General features: G+C 47.3%; 1 protein-coding gene across 4 annotated transcripts in view; it reads left to right on the top strand.

Moving 5' to 3' along the window:
* The window catches only part of Myh11 (myosin heavy chain 11), a 92712-nt gene that overhangs the window by 58021 nt on the left and 15491 nt on the right, over positions 1–19200 (top strand). For all 4 annotated transcript variants that reach the window (XM_057773731.1, XM_057773732.1, XM_057773733.1 and 1 more), the window contains 15 exons: positions 714–887; positions 2805–2919; positions 4897–5090; positions 7739–7860; positions 7957–8026; positions 8179–8339; positions 9871–9979; positions 10597–10728; positions 10844–11050; positions 11911–12048; positions 12697–12820; positions 14285–14456; positions 15792–16004; positions 17006–17150; positions 18621–18827. In XM_057773731.1, coding sequence (XP_057629714.1) covers positions 714–887; positions 2805–2919; positions 4897–5090; positions 7739–7860; positions 7957–8026; positions 8179–8339; positions 9871–9979; positions 10597–10728; positions 10844–11050; positions 11911–12048; positions 12697–12820; positions 14285–14456; positions 15792–16004; positions 17006–17150; positions 18621–18827 — 2283 coding nt within the window. The remainder of the gene's footprint in view (positions 1–713; positions 888–2804; positions 2920–4896; positions 5091–7738; positions 7861–7956; positions 8027–8178; positions 8340–9870; positions 9980–10596; positions 10729–10843; positions 11051–11910; positions 12049–12696; positions 12821–14284; positions 14457–15791; positions 16005–17005; positions 17151–18620; positions 18828–19200) is intronic.

Below are 19200 nucleotides of genomic sequence, written 5' to 3' on the forward strand. Positions count from 1 at the left end.
CTAGTTGGCTTCTTTTTGCCTTTACCTACTCTCTCTCTCTACATCTCTGTTTGGATTTTCCCCTGGCTTTACTCTGTTAAAACAGCTTCTTTATTAATCAATAGCAATAAAACATTTTCATAGCCTACAGAGGGGAATCCCACATCAAGTGTTGACTGATTATAGCAGCTTGGGTTATAGTATCTCAAACTGTCTGAGAACCTAGGATGCTGTGTCTCAAACCAAACCAAACCAATATAGTTGGAAATATAGCTCAGTGATGGAGTCTTGCCTAGCAGGCTTTAGCCTGAGTTCTGTCCCCACTCAAAGTGGGAGAGGGGAATGCCATCTTTGTGGTGTTTGTGTATTGCCCAGCATAAGCAGCAGCAAGCATTGTGTCCTGGTAGTTCTTGCTCTTAATCCCTCATGGGGTTGAAGAAAGAGGACATGCATTGACCTTTGACATAAGCAAAACAAAGGAGCAGTGTCTCTCCTCTGTGTGACCTCTATCTTTTTGGAGAGGGAAATAATTTTTTGAGATAGTGTCCAATGTAGTTCAAGTTCAAGCCTGGCCTTGAACTTGTTTTCACACTTTTGCCAGGATTCCAGTCCTGTGCCACCACACCTGACTGTGTGTGTGGCATCTGGATGGTTGTCCCTTCCCAGTGAGCCCGCTAGTGACCCTGCCTGGTGATGACCCAGCCTGGTAGTGATCCTACCCTCCTGTGTTCCAGAACAACCCTCCAGGTGTGCTGGCCTTACTGGATGAAGAGTGCTGGTTCCCCAAAGCCACAGACAAGTCTTTTGTGGAGAAGCTGTGCTCGGAGCAGGGCAACCACCCCAAATTTCAGAAGCCCAAGCAGTTAAAGGACAAAACTGAATTCTCCATCATCCACTATGCTGGGAAGGTACTGGTCAAGGTTCTTGAGGGGTGCTCTGTCCTGAGGGTGGGCATTTACACAAAGATGCTTTGACAAAGGCTGTACTCTCCAGAGACGTATAGCAAGTCAGTTCCCAGCTAGAGGCTCATTGTCTAAGCCTCCGTCAGTAGTGAGAGTGAGCGTCTCTGAGGTATGTCAACTGTCCTAACCAGGATAGTCTTCCCTGGGAAGACTTCAAGTACTGCTTGCTCCATGGCAAACCCCATAGGCAAGGCCCCTGAAGTGAGGGGCCAGTGGATCTTCTCTAGTTCACAAGAACCCCTGGCATCACCATTGTGTTCCATCTGTGGAAGTCTTTACCATTGTTGTCAACATTGTCACCATCACCACCACCATCATCTTGGATATTAGTGTGTCCTGAATAGCATATACAAGCCGCCGCTGGCCTCTGCTGGCACTGTACACACACAGCACACAGGGTCACACAGGGAAAACATCCATACTTATAAATAAGTATTTAAAGAAAGAAAAGAGAAGCCATAGCTTGTTCTGGCTTATAGAATTGTTTCGTCACCCTTCTAGTATCCCCCATTGCATCATGGGAACAGGCACTGCCCCATTCACACAATCTAGGCTGCTGGCCAAGATTGGAGCACAGCCAGGCCCATTTGTTTCCATAAGATCTCTGGTTTCTTTGATGTTACAAGGGCAGAGTTGAGCATTGTGGCAGACTGTATAGCCCACCAAGCTGGAAATATTTGTACTGTGGCCTCTTTGCCTCCTACTTTATACTCTCAGTAAAGCTTATGCTCCTTTAAGCATTTGCCAGTAGCACTTTGCCCAGGTTCCTATGTGGTTGTTTTTCAGTCTTGTCAGCACATCATCATAGAAACCGCATCCCATTACAACGCACCAGAGCTGTGCTGTCGGTCCACACTGTGCTGTAGTCACCACATCATCATAAAAACCACATCCCATTACAATGCACCAGAGCTGTGCTGTCGGTCCACACTGTGCTGTAGTCACAGGCGTTAAAGTTGGACATTAAGCAAGTCAGGGATCTTCAGAAGCCTTCAGTGTCCGTTTCCATACATCCATGTATAAAGACCTCTGAGCTAGCAGCCTAGGGCTGTCGGTGCTGGAGCACTTGCCTACATAAAGGTTACTCTCAAATCTTGAATCATTTGGAAGAGAATCTCAACTGAGGAATTACCTATGTCAGGTTGGCCTGTGGGCATGTTGGGCTGGGGATAATTGTGTTGATTATTAATTAAGGTGCAAAGACCTGCCCTGAAGGTGGTTGGCACCCCTTCCTGAGCAACAGGAGAAAGCTAGGTGCAGAAACAGGCAGCATAGGCACATTTGCTTCTGTGCCCTTCTCAGTGGATGTGGCACTTTGAGTCCCTGCCCTGACAGATCCTGGTGATGGACTATAGCTTGGAATTGTGAGCCAATAAACTGATTGACTTCCTAGGTTCAATCCCCTGTGCTATGATGAAGTCCAGTAGAACCAACCCTATTCTTCAGACAGTGGGAAAGACGTCCCTGGCTGACTTTAACACTGAGGAGTCCTGTCCAGTTGCCCTGGAATAGGAGAAACACAAAGTGTCTAGGACAACTTTTGTCACCATTATCTTCCTCGGACATTTTCGGGGCTTAGTGTGAGACTATGGCAAAAGGCAGCTCCTCTGGGGCTCTGTGGACAGAACAGCAAGAGTTTCTCCTGGCACTGATTTGCCACTGGTGAATGCCCTACTATGTGTAGGGTCCCTGAAGATTCTGACCTATTTGTCTCTTCCTTGATGTCAGTGGAGACCCATCATGGCAACCTAAAAAATACCATTTCCCATTTAAGGTCTAGAGATGTGAAAAGAACATGGAGGATTTGGGCTTTGTGGTGGGTTTCAGAGGCAGGCAGCCTGATGTCAGCGTGGCTTTTGGCAGGTGGACTATAATGCAGCTGCCTGGCTGACCAAGAACATGGACCCGCTAAATGACAATGTGACCTCACTCCTCAATGCCTCCTCTGACAAGTTTGTTGCTGACCTGTGGAAGGATGGTAAGTTCTTCCTGCCCTGGAGGCAGCTGTGATCTAGAAGGTTGAACACCTCAGACCTACTGCCCTAGTGCCTACATGTGCCACAAACTGGGAGGCCTCGTGTGGGGCCTGGGAGAGAAGCAGACTGTCACATGCTAATGCTACCACACTGAAACAGCCTTGTCTGCACAGCACACACTTCCCCCTGGAAAGGAAGTAAGAATCTATCCTAAGCTGAGTATGAGTGGCTGTGGCTGGCGATCACAGGCTCAGGATACCCCAAATGGCTGGCCTCAATGTGGACATGGCTTCATGAGGGTTTAATGTTCTAGAATAAAAGAAAGTCATAAATCAAGGTAATCTTTAAAGGACTCTTGTGGGGACCTGGTGACATTCTTAGCTTTGGGGTCAGTGGAGACTGGTGGTCTGTTAAGACAGCCCCAACCTGTCTGTGATAGATAAATATTAGGTCAGGCATGGATGTAGACAATAAATGGCCAGTTAGGGGCTAAAGATGGCCCAAGATGATTAAACCCTGCATCTCTAACATTTCAGTTCTCCATAATTACCAATCTGTTAGCCCTTTAGAATCTTTAACACAGATCTGCCCATCTTTCCCTGGAAAATTCAGTTCATAGCTTCTTCTTAAATGAGGGACACTGAGCTACCCAATCCCATTCCTGGATTCACCAAGAAGGTCCTGTGTCAGGGTCCAGGAAGAGGGTTAACTAGACATAGTGAAGTCAGAAGGACTTCACATCTTGTCTATGAGCTGTGACTTTGGACATACAGCCTAACTATTAAACTTGGATGTCCTCATTTGTAAACTGGGTCTCTACCACGTCTTGCTTACTTTAGGAGTTGCATGAGGTTGGCTCTCATTGCTGGTATGCAGCCTTGCACCAGGGTCTCCCTATTAAATCCCAGGCTGTGGCTGGAGCTTGGACATATAGGAGGCTCTGGCTCCATCCAGTGCTACATCAACTGGCCATGATGGTGGCACCTGCTGTACCAGTGGGCACTTCTTATTCCATTCTAAAAAGAAACGGGAAGCTATGGCTGTGTGGCAGAGCACCTGCCCAAAGCAAAGCTCCTCTGTGGTGGTAATATTGCCCACTAGTGTCTGGGCTGTTGAGCACTTACATCTGCTCAGTCCTCCTCAGAGCACTTGTAGCTTATACCAAGAATGTTCTTTCATTGAACACGTATGCATTTGTGGAAAGATGGTGGACCACCATATCTGTGTGATCACTGCTTGGTTCTGTATCTGCTCAAAGATCAGCTTCTTAGACAGACACTTCCTATCACCCTATCTCAGGAAGTCACTCCTTCTCTCCCTCTTGTTCCCCCATCCTCTTCTCCTCTCCCTTTTTCTCTCTTCTCACTCCTTTTCCTCTCCCCCTCCCTTTATCCTTAACTTTTCTAAGCATACCTGCCCACATGCTACATTGCATTGTCTGCCTCCTCCTGTCAGAGATGAGTAACCTATGAGCTGAAGTGGACAGGGCCTTTGTTGTGTGCTAACGCCATCCATAGTCAGTTCTCAGCAAACTCCCTAGGGTTCCGTTACTATGGAGGTCAGGGCTTTCTAGACCTTGGGGTCATATTCCATCCTTAGGAATTAGATGCTGCTATTGCTGCCATTGCGGAGAAGGGAACTGAAGCACAGCATGGTCCAGGGCCAGGCTACCCAGGGAGTTAGCACCAAGAACGAAACTGACTCCTTAGGTCTCTGTGATCCTCAAGAGGACACTGGTTCATCTGCCACTCAGGTGCTCTCAGGGATGTCCAAATTGACCCTACTTCGAGGCCCTTACCTCAGCTAGAGGTGGAAACACCTGACCATCACAGAGAAAAATGGGAACGGTACCCCCAGATGGGGTCTAGGAACACCTCCCTTGACCACCATCTTCACAGTCTGGTCCTCTGGTTTGTGGCAAGAGTGCAGGACCCCTGAAGGGGCCCAGAGGCTGATGTCATCCTTCATGTGCCCCACAGTGGACCGCATTGTGGGCCTGGACCAGATGGCCAAGATGACCGAGAGCTCGCTGCCTAGTGCCTCCAAGACCAAGAAAGGCATGTTCCGCACTGTGGGCCAGCTCTACAAAGAACAGCTAGGGAAGCTGATGACTACGTTGCACAACACCACGCCTAACTTTGTGCGCTGCATCATCCCCAATCACGAGAAGAGGGTGAGGTACCCCCCCAGCCTGGAGCTCCTGCCCACGAGGTAGTGTCAGAGGACTGCAGAGAGGCACCCGGGAGGCAACAAGGCAGACTAACGAGGTGGAGGGGCAGGAAAAGAGGTCTGACCTTGGTCCCTGTCCTGAGCAGCCTCAAGGACAGTGGACAGTTGTCTGGATTTGGGGCCTACTCCCCATGCCCAAAAGCAACAGAAATCAAGAAAGGAAGGAAGGGACTCTTTCCAGAGACTGTTCATCTAGGTAGTGGCATGGGGTGTGAGGCCACCAACCCTTCCATTCTTCTAGTAAACGCTTGCCAAGCTGCTATTTGTGACTAACACTTAGGATGCAGTGTTGGAGAAATTACTGGGTACACATTTGCTTGTCACAAGTGGAAGGGGATTGCTATAGCATCCAGTAGAGAGAGGCGAGGAAGGCTGCTGGACATCTCATTATGTGCCCCATTTCTCCCCAAAATATCAGGAGACCAGGGACCTTAACACACAGGCTAGAGTCACAATGGTAAATTAGGAAAACAACAGAAAGCTGGAGTATCTACCTCTGCAAGAACTTTAAGAATGGATAGATGGGTTGGGGAGATGGCTCAATGGGTAATTGATGTCAATCAAGGCTAATAACCTGAGTTCCATCCCTGGGACCCACATAGGAAAAAACTGCTACAGGATTTCCTCTGACCTCCACATATGCACTGCAGCACACTTGTGCCCACACCAATCCCACATACACACATATACACCATAAATAAATAAATAAATAAAAAACAAACAAATGTCATTTTAAAAGACATGGGTAGGCATCAACTTGGTGACGTGCATAGTGAGGTATGAGTGTGTTTGGAGGCCTTTAGGCCAAGGACTGGGGGTAAGAAAATGAGTCTAGGCAAGAAAACTGTAGCCAGCTCATTTTGCATTGTTTTTGTTTTGTGTGCATGTGTGTGTTTATGCCTATGGGTATAGGGTACACATACACAGTGTACTGTAGAGGTCAGAAGACAAGCTCTGGTGTGGTCCTTAGGCACCTTCCACTTCCATGTGGGACAGCTTTCTCATTGGCCTGAAGCTTTACCACACAGGACAGTTTAGTTGGCTTACTAGCTTTTTGAAATCATCTATCCCTGCCATCCTTACAATTCTAGGATTACAGGCACATGGCATTATGCTTGGCTTTACATGGGTCCTGAGGATTTGAACTCAGAGTCTCATGCTTACAGAGTGGTCACTTTATGGAGTGAGCCATCGTCCAGCCCCCTTGTTTCTTAGTTGCTACACGATGGCATGAGGTAGGGATGGGACTGGACTGGATTATGGAGTTCCTTTTGTGATGGCCTCCTGTCTATAGGACGCCACTGAAGGAGTTTATACAGTGGGTCATGATCAAAATTATGTTTTAGACCAAATGAGGAGCTAGGAGGAATAAGCAGGACGACCAAGTTGGAAGGTGCTTCAGTTGTCTGGGTAAAAGACATGGACAATGGCATACAAAAGTAGGTTGGGAGAGATGGCTCAACCATTTAAAATGCTTGCCACACAAGTATGACTTGGAACCCCAGAAGCCCACATAAATACTAGGTGGGTATGGTGGCCTGCTTGTAATTTTAATTTCCAAAGACAGAGACAAGGAATTTCCAAAACAATTCAGCTAAGAGACTAGCAGGACTGGTGAACTTTGAGTTTGGATGAATGAGTCAATGAATACAATGGAAGATTTCTGACACCAACTTTCGGCCTCCAAATGAATACACACACACGAATATACACATTTCACATGCATACATATCACATACACAGGCACATACACACATACATAGTACACACACATCACACATGTCCACACATGTATGCTCTCATAGACATGCAAGAACATTAATACATACACTTGCACACTACAGCTGGTTTTTTTTTTCGGGGGGGTTCTTCAATAGAGGATTTCTCTGTGTAGCTTTAAAGCCTGTCCTAGAACTTGCTCTGTAGACCAAGCTGGCCTCTAACTCACATAGATCTGCCTGTCTCTGCCTCCCAAGGTTTTTTTTTTTTTTTTAAAGAAACTTACTGGACTCACTCATAAGTGGCTTTTAGACATAAATCAAAGAAAAAAAACAGCCTATAATTCACAACCCCAGAGAACCTAGACAACAAAGAAGACCCAAAGAGAGACATACATAGATCTAATCTACATGGGAAGTAGAAAGAGACAAGATCTCCTGAGTAAATTGGGAGCATGGGGACCATGGGAGAGGGTTGAAGGGGAGGAGAGAGGAAGGGAGGGAAGCAGAGAAAAATGTAGAGCTCAGTAAAATCAATTTTAAAAAACGGAAAATTTAAAAAAGGAAAAAAGAAAATTACTGGGAGAGACTTAGGAGGTAAGAGTTATGGATTAACAGAGATCAGGAGTGAGGGAGAGGATAATGAAGGGGAAACAGACCCAGTTTCTAGCCAGGGGTGCTAGCACCACCAAGTACAATGGGGATTATGGGACAAATAAGGCCAAAGAAAATATAGAAACCCAGAGATGGCAACAAGGGACATTGTACCTCAGCTAAACCCTGTGAAGACCCCCACAGACTTCAGGTTAGTTTTCTGGCCCTGGGGTCTTGGCCTTGCTGCTCGAGTGGTCACTGGCCTCTTCCACTTCCATAGTCTGGCAAGTTGGACGCATTTCTGGTGCTGGAGCAGCTGCGGTGTAATGGCGTGTTGGAGGGCATCCGCATCTGCCGTCAGGGCTTCCCCAACAGGATTGTCTTCCAAGAGTTCCGGCAACGGTAAGCCTGCTGTGGTTGGTGGGGCAGTTGGGAGCAAGCCCCGAAGAAAGCATGAATCATGGAGATGAGTGAGTAACTTCTGTCCTGTGTTTTAAGCTATGAGATCCTGGCAGCGAACGCCATCCCCAAAGGCTTTATGGATGGAAAGCAAGCTTGCATTCTCATGGTAAGCTTAACCTTGGACCCTCCAATTGTGACCTCCCAGCTCTGAGTCATATTTCCAGTTGCTGATCTGGGTGGAATGGTTCCTAAATACATGGCAGCACTGAACAAACAGAGCAGTTGGAAATAGCAGCCTTTCTCTTCCTCTCTCCTCAGATCAAAGCCCTGGAACTTGACCCCAACCTGTACAGGATTGGGCAGAGCAAAATCTTCTTCCGAACGGGAGTCCTGGCCCACCTGGAGGAGGAACGAGACCTGAAGATTACTGATGTGATCATGGCCTTCCAGGCGATGTGCCGTGGCTACCTGGCCAGAAAGTAAATACAATTTCCTGTATCCTAAAGCTTCCCCCAAATTCAGAGTAGAAACCTAAAGTCCAGAGAAGGGGATTTCCAGTCCTGTATTGGGATTCCCTGATTCCAAGAAGCTATCTATTGTAAGACACTCCCGTAATCAACAGCTTCTATTTGAGAGGAAGCAGAAGCTACCACCTGAAATGCGTATGTGTGAGGATGATGGATACAGAAAGGGCAGAACGACAGTCAGTGGGTTGAGAGTTTTAGACCTGGGTTCTCATTCTCAATTTCTCATTTTATGTGCTCAGATTTCTCCTGAGTGCAATCATTTCTGCCTCATACAATTGTTGAAGAGGAGTTAATGAAATATGCTTAGAGAGGGCTTGGAAGTGTGGCTGGTTCATTTCAGAAGTCTTAGACTATAGGACCATATCAGAGGAAAGATTATTTGGCTGTATCTCTAGCCCCATGTTCAAATAGGATTCATAAAGGGAGATACTAGAAGTTGCAATGCTTCATCAGTTCTGCTTGGTGTTGAGGTGAAAACTCAAGTTCCGCAAGGAAAGATGCCCCCTGCTGGGCATGGTGACCTTTAATCCCAGCATTTGGGAGGCAGAGGCAGGCTGATCTCTGTGAGTGACTGTCTACAGAGCAAGTTCCAGGACAGCCAGGGCAACACAGAGAAACCATGTCTGAAAAGAAAGAAAAAAAGACAGACAGACAGAAAGAAAAGGAAGGAAGGAAAGGAAAGAAGGAAGGAGGGAGGGAGGGAGGGAGGGAGGGAGGGAGGGAGGGAGGGAGGAAGGAAGGAAGGAAGGAAGGAAGGAAGGAAGGAAGGAAGGAAGGAAACAACCTAGAGCGATCTTTCAGGTGCTGAAGACTGGAATGTGCGCTATTATCAGATATAGTCCAAACCACATCTGCAGAGCCCTGATTGTGTCAAAGAGACTCAATATGGTTACGTCCAGATACTGGGGAGCCCTTAGTGCAACAGCAGCCCTAATTTATTAAATTTTATCATTAAATTCTCTGTTGCCATTGTTCCTGTTCCCTAAATAATTGGTACTCTTAATAATTGGTGTTCTTATATGTACCCACAGCCCACAAGGCTCCTAACATGGCAGAATGGGTTTTTTGTCATCATTCCATAGTTTTTCAAACTCAGAAGCTCCTAAGAAACATAGTGCTTGTCTGGTATTAAGGTTTCAGAATTCTGAAATACTACCAAGGAATAAAGAAGTCTGTCCGAACTCAGTGGGCACAGCTAGGGTGTGAAGGATCCCTGTAGAAACAGAGCATAGGAATTTTCCTTAGATATCATTTCTAGCCTTGATTCGGAGGCATTTGGGAGCCTGAAGTTTCCCTTACCTACTGAGAAAGGCTCTGGGAGCCAGCTTAAGTGGCTTGATCAGATAATATGCCGGTTAATATTCTGATTATATTCTGATGCTCAGAAAGATTGGCTGGAGCAAATGGGGGGTGTCCTATACAGGGAATGATGCCGTGAACCATGAGGAAAGAACCTCATGGCTCCCTGCCTTCCTCTGCACAGGGCCTTCACAAAGAGGCAGCAACAGTTGACAGCCATGAAAGTGATCCAGAGGAACTGTGCTGCCTACCTCAAGCTCCGCAACTGGCAATGGTGGAGGCTCTTCACGAAAGTGAGTGATTGACTCTGCACCTTTCCAGAAGTCACTTGACCAACCCCAAGCCCTATTGGGGTCTCTAGAGATGGGAATGGGAGGTGGTCCAAAGTGACTCTGGAATTGGAGGTCTGAAGTCAGGCCTCACATGCAGGTCTGTAAGGTTCTCCCCTTGGTTTTTAGGTGACAGCCATGCACTACTGTGACAGTGACTGTGACAGGGAAACAGCAATGCAGGATCTTTTTCCTGCAAAGATGCATAACTACATCCAACTCCCTTGGCTCTTTCTCCTTTCATTTTGTTCTAATAAATGGATCTAATAAGAGGCCCAGTGGGTAAAGCACACAGCCCTGGGTTCAATCCCCAGAACTACAAAAAACTAACAATGAAAGGTCCCTCATCTTTGAGTTTAGGCTCAGCAATTCTGTCTTGTGGGAGAGGTTCCTAGAAATTGTTCTTAAATGTAAGCCCATACCTCTTGCCTCTACCTACTGATGCCAATAGAATCTTTCATCCCTGTTTCAACTGCTGATTATGTCCCTGACATTGCCCAGTGTCACCTAGACAAAATCATCTATAGCTGAGAACCAATCCAATATTTGATGAAAATGGCTCCCTATGTGTGTCTATGCAGGTAAAGCCGTTGCTCCAGGTGACACGGCAGGAGGAGGAGATGCAGGCCAAGGAGGAGGAGATGCAGAAGATCAAGGAGCGGCAGCAAAAGGCAGAGACTGAGCTAAAGGAGCTGGAGCAGAAGCACACACAGGTATAAACAAGTGTACAGTGGGGTGTGGGGGCTGCACAGTGAGGACTCAGCCCGTAGTGAGACTTGGATCACCTCATGGCCACCTCCTGGTCCTGCATCCTAATCCTGCATGCAGCTGGCTGAGGAGAAGAGTCTGCTGCAAGAGCAGCTGCAGGCAGAAACAGAGCTGTATGCTGAGGCCGAGGAGATGCGGGTCCGGCTGGCAGCCAAAAAGCAGGAATTGGAAGAGATCCTACATGAGATGGAGGCCCGCCTGGAGGAAGAGGAGGACCGGGGCCAGCAACTGCAGGCTGAGAGGAAGAAGATGGCTCAGCAGATGCTGGTAAGACATTGCAGGGGCACCTTATGATGGGAACAGATTCACTGGACCCTCGTGAAGACATCTGATGATGGACAATGGAGGCACACACCCTTAGAGAACAATGGTTATCTGCCCAACACCACAGAGCCAAGGCAGGGATTGAACACAAGTCACCAGAGCCTGTCTGTCTAGTGCCTTGTATTCTGTATGCTGACCCCCTTCCTGTTAGCAACTTGGTGTGAGGATAACACTGTAATGAACAGCCTGAACATAGTAGCTTCAAATCGTTCATATTTATCTTAGTAGTCAGCAACTGGGGCTCAGTTGAGTGATTCTGACTTATGGCCACTCGTGAGGTTAGCAATCAAGATCCCAACCAGTCATCTGAAGGCTTAAACAGGCTAGAAGATCAATTCCTTTGTGGCCTATTCTCATGGCTGTTAGCAGGAGGTGCCAATTCCTTAGCCACTTCATGGGGGCTGCTTGGGCTTCTCCTGTCATGGCTGTGGACTGCCCCCCAGAAGAAGGAGGGAGGAAGCCATGATGCCTTCCATGGCCCAGACTTCTGAGGTTACAATCTATCACTTCCTTCCAATTGTGTTGAGAATTCTCAGCACCCCTGCCACCCCCACACACATACACACGCTCGTGGGGCCTAATTGCTTGCCTCTGGAAGGAATGACAGAAAGAATGTCTGGAGTATGGTACATACACCCTAGTAAAGACATGTCACCAACACTGAGCAAGGCAGAGTAGCCTACATGGATGTCCATCTCCTCCTTTCTGGAGGAGACAACAGCATGCGGGAATCCTCAGCCCCAGATCTCCTCTAGTGACTTTGTTCCAGCAAGGCTGTGATGCTTGTCTCTCTTCCAACCGAGGACCTGGAGGAGCAGCTGGAGGAAGAGGAGGCTGCCAGACAGAAACTACAGCTTGAGAAGGTCACAGCTGAGGCCAAGATCAAGAAACTGGAGGATGACATCTTGGTCATGGATGATCAGAACAACAAACTTTCAAAAGTGAGTTAGATGTGCCCGGCTTGCCTGGGACTCACGCCCAGCACCCTATAAAAATGGGGGAGCACTGGTCACTTCAGTTAGTAATTCCAAGCTAGCTGACTCCATTAATTCAAACTGGGCATCAGCTAGGCCCCTGTGGGCTAGGGTCTGTGTGGATCAGGGCACTCATGGAGTAGGAGGCCAGTATCCTACACTGGGGCTTACACTCTGGCAAGATAGAAGTAATTATTACCACTGTGACCAGGGTCTGAAGATACTCACCCTATTAGGAGTGGAACACTAGGGGATGAAGGGGGATCTCCAAGGAGACTTTCTGGAGGAGGGGGCATGAATGTAGATTGGAAAATAGCTAGGAATAGAAGACTGATCTGCATTGAAAAGGTTCTGAGGCAGAGCCAAGCTGTCGTGTGGCAGGAATGGGGAAGTCCCTTAGCTGAACACTGAGTGTGCAGGACACACTGGCCTAAGGTAGGTAGTGAGCAGCCTGGGAAGTTCCTGATGAACTTCTGCCATCTGGAACTCCTGGTGCTGTGATTAGGAAGGGGGTTCTTTTTAAACCGTTCATATAGAAGCTGCCAGAAATAAAACAGATCATGTAGGGAAAATAAGAAAACCACGGCAATGATTGCTTTCCCCTTGGCCCCAAAGGAACGAAAACTCCTAGAAGAGAGGGTCAGCGACTTGACAACCAATCTAGCAGAAGAGGAAGAAAAGGCTAAAAACCTCACAAAGCTGAAGAGCAAGCATGAGTCCATGATCTCAGAATTAGAGGGTGAGTGGACAAATAGTGGAACCAGAAGTTAAGTGAAATGAAACTGTACTCAAATGAACTGTACCCAAAGACACATATTTTGTCCAGATTTTAATATTTTATTTGATGTTTTTATTATTTTCCATTTTCTTTAAAAATTCATTACTTATTGATCGAGTGTGTATGTATGTATGTCATATATATGTGTAGTGTGTGTGGTCCTGCATGTCACAGCATGCACATGGAAGTCACAGACAGTTTTGTAGAATTGGTTCTTTCCTTCTGCTGTACAGCTCCTGGGGATTGAACTTAGATTGTTAAACTTGGCTGCAAATGCCTTTACCTGCTGAGTCATCCTGCTACATTTATTTTACTTTATTTTTGGAGGCAGGGTTTCATGTAGCCTAGGCTAGCCTGAAACTTACTTATGTAGTCAAAGCTAGCTGTGAGCTGCTGATCCTCCTGATACCTCCCAAATGCTGGTATTACAGGTGTGCCTCTGTGCTGGGCTTATGCAGTGCTGGAAATGGAACCCAAAGTCTTGTGCATGCAAGGCATGCACTGTGTCAGCTGAACTATGTCCCCAGTGTAGAGTTCTGATTTTAAATGAGTGCATAGGCAGAGCACACAAAGGTTGAAGGGGGTCTATAGAAAGAAAGGGGTATTAAGGTAGGGCATGTGGCTGGACAAGACCGGGAGATGGGGAGAGAAAAAAGGAAAATGTCTTTGCTCTCATATGGAATCAGGTCTTAAAAAAGAAAAACCATAAAAGCAGAAAGAGGAACTGTTTGATGAAGAAAGGGGACCAGAAGGAGAGGGGAGGAGGGACAAGAGAGTAATTGAGGTAAATACAAGCAAAGTCCCATCATGTGTGTCTATGAAATGGCCTCACAAAATCCACTATTCTATAGAGCCACTTTAAAAACTAACGCACAGGGACTGGAGAGATGGCCTAGATTTCTCCAGTGCTAAATCATGAGGACAGAGTTTGGCTCTAGACCCACAGTAGGTGGCTCACAGATGCTGTAACTCCAGCTACATGGGTTCCAACAGCCTCTTCTGCCCTCCAAACGCCTCACACACAGGTGCACACACACTTGCACAGATACCCCCACACAGAGATACTCACACATGAACACGAACAGCCATACACACACACACACACACAGAGAGCTATACATGGACACAGACACTCATACTCACACACACAGAGATAAAATAAATATTTCTTTAAAAAAACTAATAAACCAGAAAAATCAGAAAGGAACCTTTAGAAAGACAGATTATCATGGGAAAGAGATGCTGTCTGGGCTCCACACTGTGTGAGACCCTGGGGGGGAGGTCTTTCCCCAAACTTGACGCTCCCTTTACCCGAGAAGGGTCTAGGGCGGAATGAGCAATGTCTACAGCCCAGACAGAAAGGCATAGGCCTCTTCCTGGTGTCGTCCCCCTGCTGAAGTAGCCCTGGCCCTGGCTCTCTTGCAGTGAAGCTGAAGAAAGAGGAGAAGAGCCGGCAAGAGCTGGAGAAACTAAAGAGGAAACTGGAGGGTGAGGCCAGTGATTACCACGAGCAGATCGCGGACCTGCAGGCGCAGATTGCGGAGCTCAAGATGCAGCTGGCAAAGAAAGAGGAGGAGCTGCAAGCAGCCCTGGCCAGGTGCAGGGTGTGTGTGTGTGTGTGTGTGTGTGTGTGTGTGTGTGTGTGTCCAGAGACCCTCTGGTTTTTGAGGTGGCTTCAGGCCCTTGGGATGGATGTTGTTTCTCAGACCAGGTCTCCTGTAAGCCTTCTCAACTATGCTCTTACCCCTAAACCTCACATTTGACTTCTCTTCCCTCCAAGCTTATCCTCTCTGCTGTCCCTCTACTCCAATGGGATTGCAGCATCTGGGGTGCCCAGAATTTGTCATCTGAGGCTTTCATCCTCCCCATCCTACTCTCTGTGCAGGCGGCTTCCCCCAGCTTCTGGCCACACAGCCTGAGTCACCTGCCCTCCTACTCCCTCTGCTTTTCCTTTATCCTGGCATTTGACTGGCTTCAGGCTGCACATATAGCAGCAGCAAATGATGATCTGTGTAGTGTGTTGTGTGTTCAGTTCATTCCCAGAAGCACCCTTGGACACAACTATTGTACCACACTTACACTCACTTCTCTGAGGACACAACTACCTGCCCACACTGCTTGTAAAAGGCAGAGCTGGGGCTCGAACCCCAGGCTTTTTGATTAGTCTCCTGGCTCATCTCTCTTTTCTAACTTGGAGTGCATGGCAGAACTTGGGTAACTAATGAAAAATGTGACTCCAGTGTATTAGTCTGTGCTGGAGCAGTAGCCTGTCCCCAGAAAGACCCTGATCTCTTTGGAAGCCACTGGGCTGTAAGCACATCAGAGCACCTGCCTAACCCTCATCCCGGACCTTCCCATTCATCATAGTCAAGTTGGACAGCAAAGCTGAATGTGATGATTTATACATGTAACCCTAACACTCAGGAGACTGGAGCAGGAGGATCACAGCTTTATGGACAGCCTGGATTCCATAAGCCAGTTTTTGTCTTAGAAATAAAGAGATGTTTACCATGCAACAGGACCAGAGCTCAGCACTAGGCCTCCAGAAGGATCTATGATGAGCATAGGGATAGATTTTATTGATTGAGGATGTAAAGTACGAGGGGCCTCTTTCATAGGGATGGGTTCTATTCACTGCGGGATCAGGGCCTAAACGATACTCAGGATATTGGGGAATTCAGATAGAGGCTGGCTCCTATTAGAAGAGCAAAGAATCACCAGGTTAATGGACCACTTTTCACTGTGGCATTTCAGGTGATTAGGTGTCATTCATTTCCTTCCATTGAAGGAAACAGGCCCATGGATTGACACTGCTTTCTTTAAGCTAAGCCTCCTACACTTTGAGACACAGGAGCCAACCCCAGAACAGTTTTTGGTGGCATTGGATAGCCTTGGCTGTGGGGTCTTAATCTGGGTTCTTCATCCCGGGCAGGCTTGATGAAGAGATTGCCCAGAAAAACAATGCCCTAAAGAAGATTCGAGAGCTGGAGGGCCATGTCTCAGACCTACAGGAGGACTTGGACTCAGAGCGAGCTGCCAGGAACAAGGCTGAGAAGCAGAAGCGAGACCTGGGGGAGGAGCTGGAAGCCCTGAAGACGGAGCTGGAGGATACACTGGACAGCACAGCCACACAACAGGAGCTCCGGTACGGGGCTGGGCCCCAGAGGCTGTGGGCTCCGAGCAAACCTGTTTGTGTCTAGAACATGAGTATGCTTAGTTTTATCTGCAAGAGAACAGTAGTGCAGAATTGAAGAACAACTTTAAAATGATAGAGCAGATGTCAAAAGGAAATTTCTCCCAGTTCCACCCATAGTTAGGGTTGTTAAGTAATTTCTTTCACTGTATGTGTGCATGTATATATGTTTTATGTTAAATTTTAAAAATAATATTCATTATATTGGTCTCTAATTTAAGATTGACTACAAGTAAATAGAGGAAACAAACCATATGCCAGACAATATTCTGTCTCTGTGAACAGAGGACATCTGTTCATTTAATGAGCATGTCCTACAGTAGGGATTCCCCACACTTAGGGTTTTATATGTGTACAAAGGTTAGTCCCACCTTTTGTTTCCCTCCCACCTGGCTAGAGATGCAGAAAAGCCCAGAGCAGCAGCTAAAACTCCAGGTCAGGCTGGCTTCATCTTGTAGCTCTGCCACACGGTAGTTGTGACCCTGTGGGAAATGACACCACGGCTTTGTAGAGTTTCCGTGAGAATAAAATGCTGTGTATAGAAAAATCATGTCCAGCTGGGCCTGGTGGTTCATGCTTATAATCTTAGTACTCAGAAGTAGAGGCAGAAGGATTGTGAATTTGAGGCCAGCCTAGGCTACGTAGTGAGTGAAATTCTACTTCAAGGAAAAAAATCTTAGCTCAGGGCCTGGCATACAGTAAGTGCATACTAAGTGCTGGATAAATATTTAAGGGAGATACTCTTACTTATATTTTCTATGCTGGTCTGCCAGCCTTAAGAGGTTCTGCGAGCAACTAACATGCTCCCCATTGCACAGCTAATGCAACACTACAGGTTAGCGAGGTTAGACAAGTCACTCTGGCTCACACGGTGAAGGACTTCAGCTCTGGGTACCAGGAGACCTCTTGTCCCCTTGCACAGTATTGTCATCCACCGTGTTCGTTTCCCCTAGAGCCAAGAGGGAGCAGGAGGTGACAATGCTGAAGAAGACCCTGGATGAGGAGACGCGTTCGCATGAGGCCCAGGTCCAGGAGATGAGGCAGAAGCACACACAAGCTATGGAGGAACTCACGGAGCAGCTGGAGCAGTTCAAAAGGGTGCGTGCTCAGGAAACACCCCAGAAACCACATCAGGACGGCTGATTTCACCTATTCTTGTCTAGAACTTTGAATCTTGAAATGTTCCTAAAACCCAGAAGTTTCTGTGCACAAGTGAAAAACTCTACCCTAGACCTCATGGGATGGGTCATAATCAGAATGCAGGTGTGCCAAGATACTTGATATAAAGATCTTTAGGCTACGTGGACATAGTCTGTGAGAAGTAGGCAAATCACGTTCAGCCTGAGCCATCCCCCAAGGTGCTTCTCTATGTACACATACAAATATCCTACAACCCAAAAAGCTATGAGATTTGTGATTCTCAGACTTAAGAAGTTGTGCAGCCCAGATATGTTGTAGGAGATCTAGAAGCCGGGTGGTTTGCCTGGACTCAGGAGCTGCAAAGCATCCTCCTCACTAGCTGAAGCCCCCTCCTGTTTCCTGCTTTTAACACTTCCTTAGGTGACCCACATATGTACAGGAGCTGGCCGGTAAAATAAATTGATCACAGAGATAGCAGGGAGATTAGACAATCTGTGATAGATAACAGGCAGTCAGAGTCAAGTGGAGTGGGCCTGCCCCACTAACAGAGCAGGCAACTGCTACGTCGACTGGTTTTTGCCTTGAGGAAAGGTAAGACCAGGTCTTTAGTTTGCTCTTTGGGAGTCAGAATTATTGAAATATGTAAACAAGCTCCCCACACCCCACACTTTTCTTATTTTTAGATAGGGTCTCATTCTGTACCTCAGGCTGTCTTGGAACTCATGATAATCCACCTGCTTCAGTTGGAGTGCTGGCATTCCGGGCATAAACCACCATGGCCTGCCCTCCTTTCTTTCTCTACCCTCTGTTTCTTCTTTGGAGACAGGGTCTTATTAGATAACTCTAGTCTCACATCCAGGGTTTGCCTCCTAAGTGCTGGGATTACAGGTGTGTGTTACCACACCTGGCTAAACTCACCAATTTTTATTTTGGGTTTTTTTTTTTTTTTTTTTTTTTGAGACAGGATTTCTCGGGTAGCCTTGGCTGTCCTCAAACTCTCTCTGTAGAGCAGGCTGGCCTTGAACTCACAGAGACAAACCTGTCTTTGCCTCTCAAGTGCTGGGATTAAAGGCGTGCACCATCACTCACCCAGTTTAAATTCACCAACTTTAAATGTACCTTTCAACACATTTTGACAAGTGTGGCCATCTGAATAAAGAGTCCCACAGTCACAAGATAGAACATGAAGTTGTTAAAAATAAAAAAGAACTGGGAATTCATATTTTCCTGGGAAATGTCCTAAAATTTTGTAACCCATACAGAGCAGGCCTGAAGGATATGAAAGCAGTTATGGGGTTAGGGTTAAGAAACTGGAATCCCAGAAGCACTATAGAAGTTCTGTGCTCCCTTTGCCCCTTCCCTTGGATGAGATGGACTAGAAAGAGGGACAGAGAGGACAAGTACACCTCTCTCTGCTTCCCTCTGCAGGCCAAGGCAAATCTAGACAAAAACAAGCAGACATTGGAGAAAGAAAATGCGGATCTGGCCGGGGAGCTGCGTGTCCTGGGCCAAGCAAAGCAGGAGGTGGAGCACAAGAAGAAGAAGCTGGAGGTGCAGCTGCAGGAGGTGCTATCCAAGTGCAGCGACGGGGAGCGTGCCAGGGCTGAGCTCAATGACAAGGTTCACAAGCTACAGGTGAGGCCAGCATCCCCAGGCTGCGACTGTCCAGCCTCCTAAGTCCCTGTGGCTGCCAGCAAGTTGGCTTCCTCAAGGTGCATCCTTGCATTCCCTTGTGTGAATTCTTCTTGTCAAAACCTCATGTTCTGTGGCTCCTTCTAGAACCCATCAGCTACAAGTCGGGAATCCTAGCCCTAGAACTCTGCAGTTCTAAGATCCTACCAGAGCCCCATTGTATTGACTGGGTCCAGTTAGGATCCACCTTATTGGATTCCAAATCCCCACCAAAGCTGGCAGAGATGAGCTGCAGATCTGAGAGTCCCAGTGTTGAAAGTCAGTCCTGATTTGTTCACTCCTTAGCACTGGGGAGGAAACTGTAGGGCCTGCTCTC

The sequence above is a fragment of the Chionomys nivalis genome, chromosome 7, assembly GCF_950005125.1.
Source record: "Chionomys nivalis chromosome 7, mChiNiv1.1, whole genome shotgun sequence".
NCBI lineage: Eukaryota > Metazoa > Chordata > Mammalia > Rodentia > Cricetidae > Chionomys > Chionomys nivalis.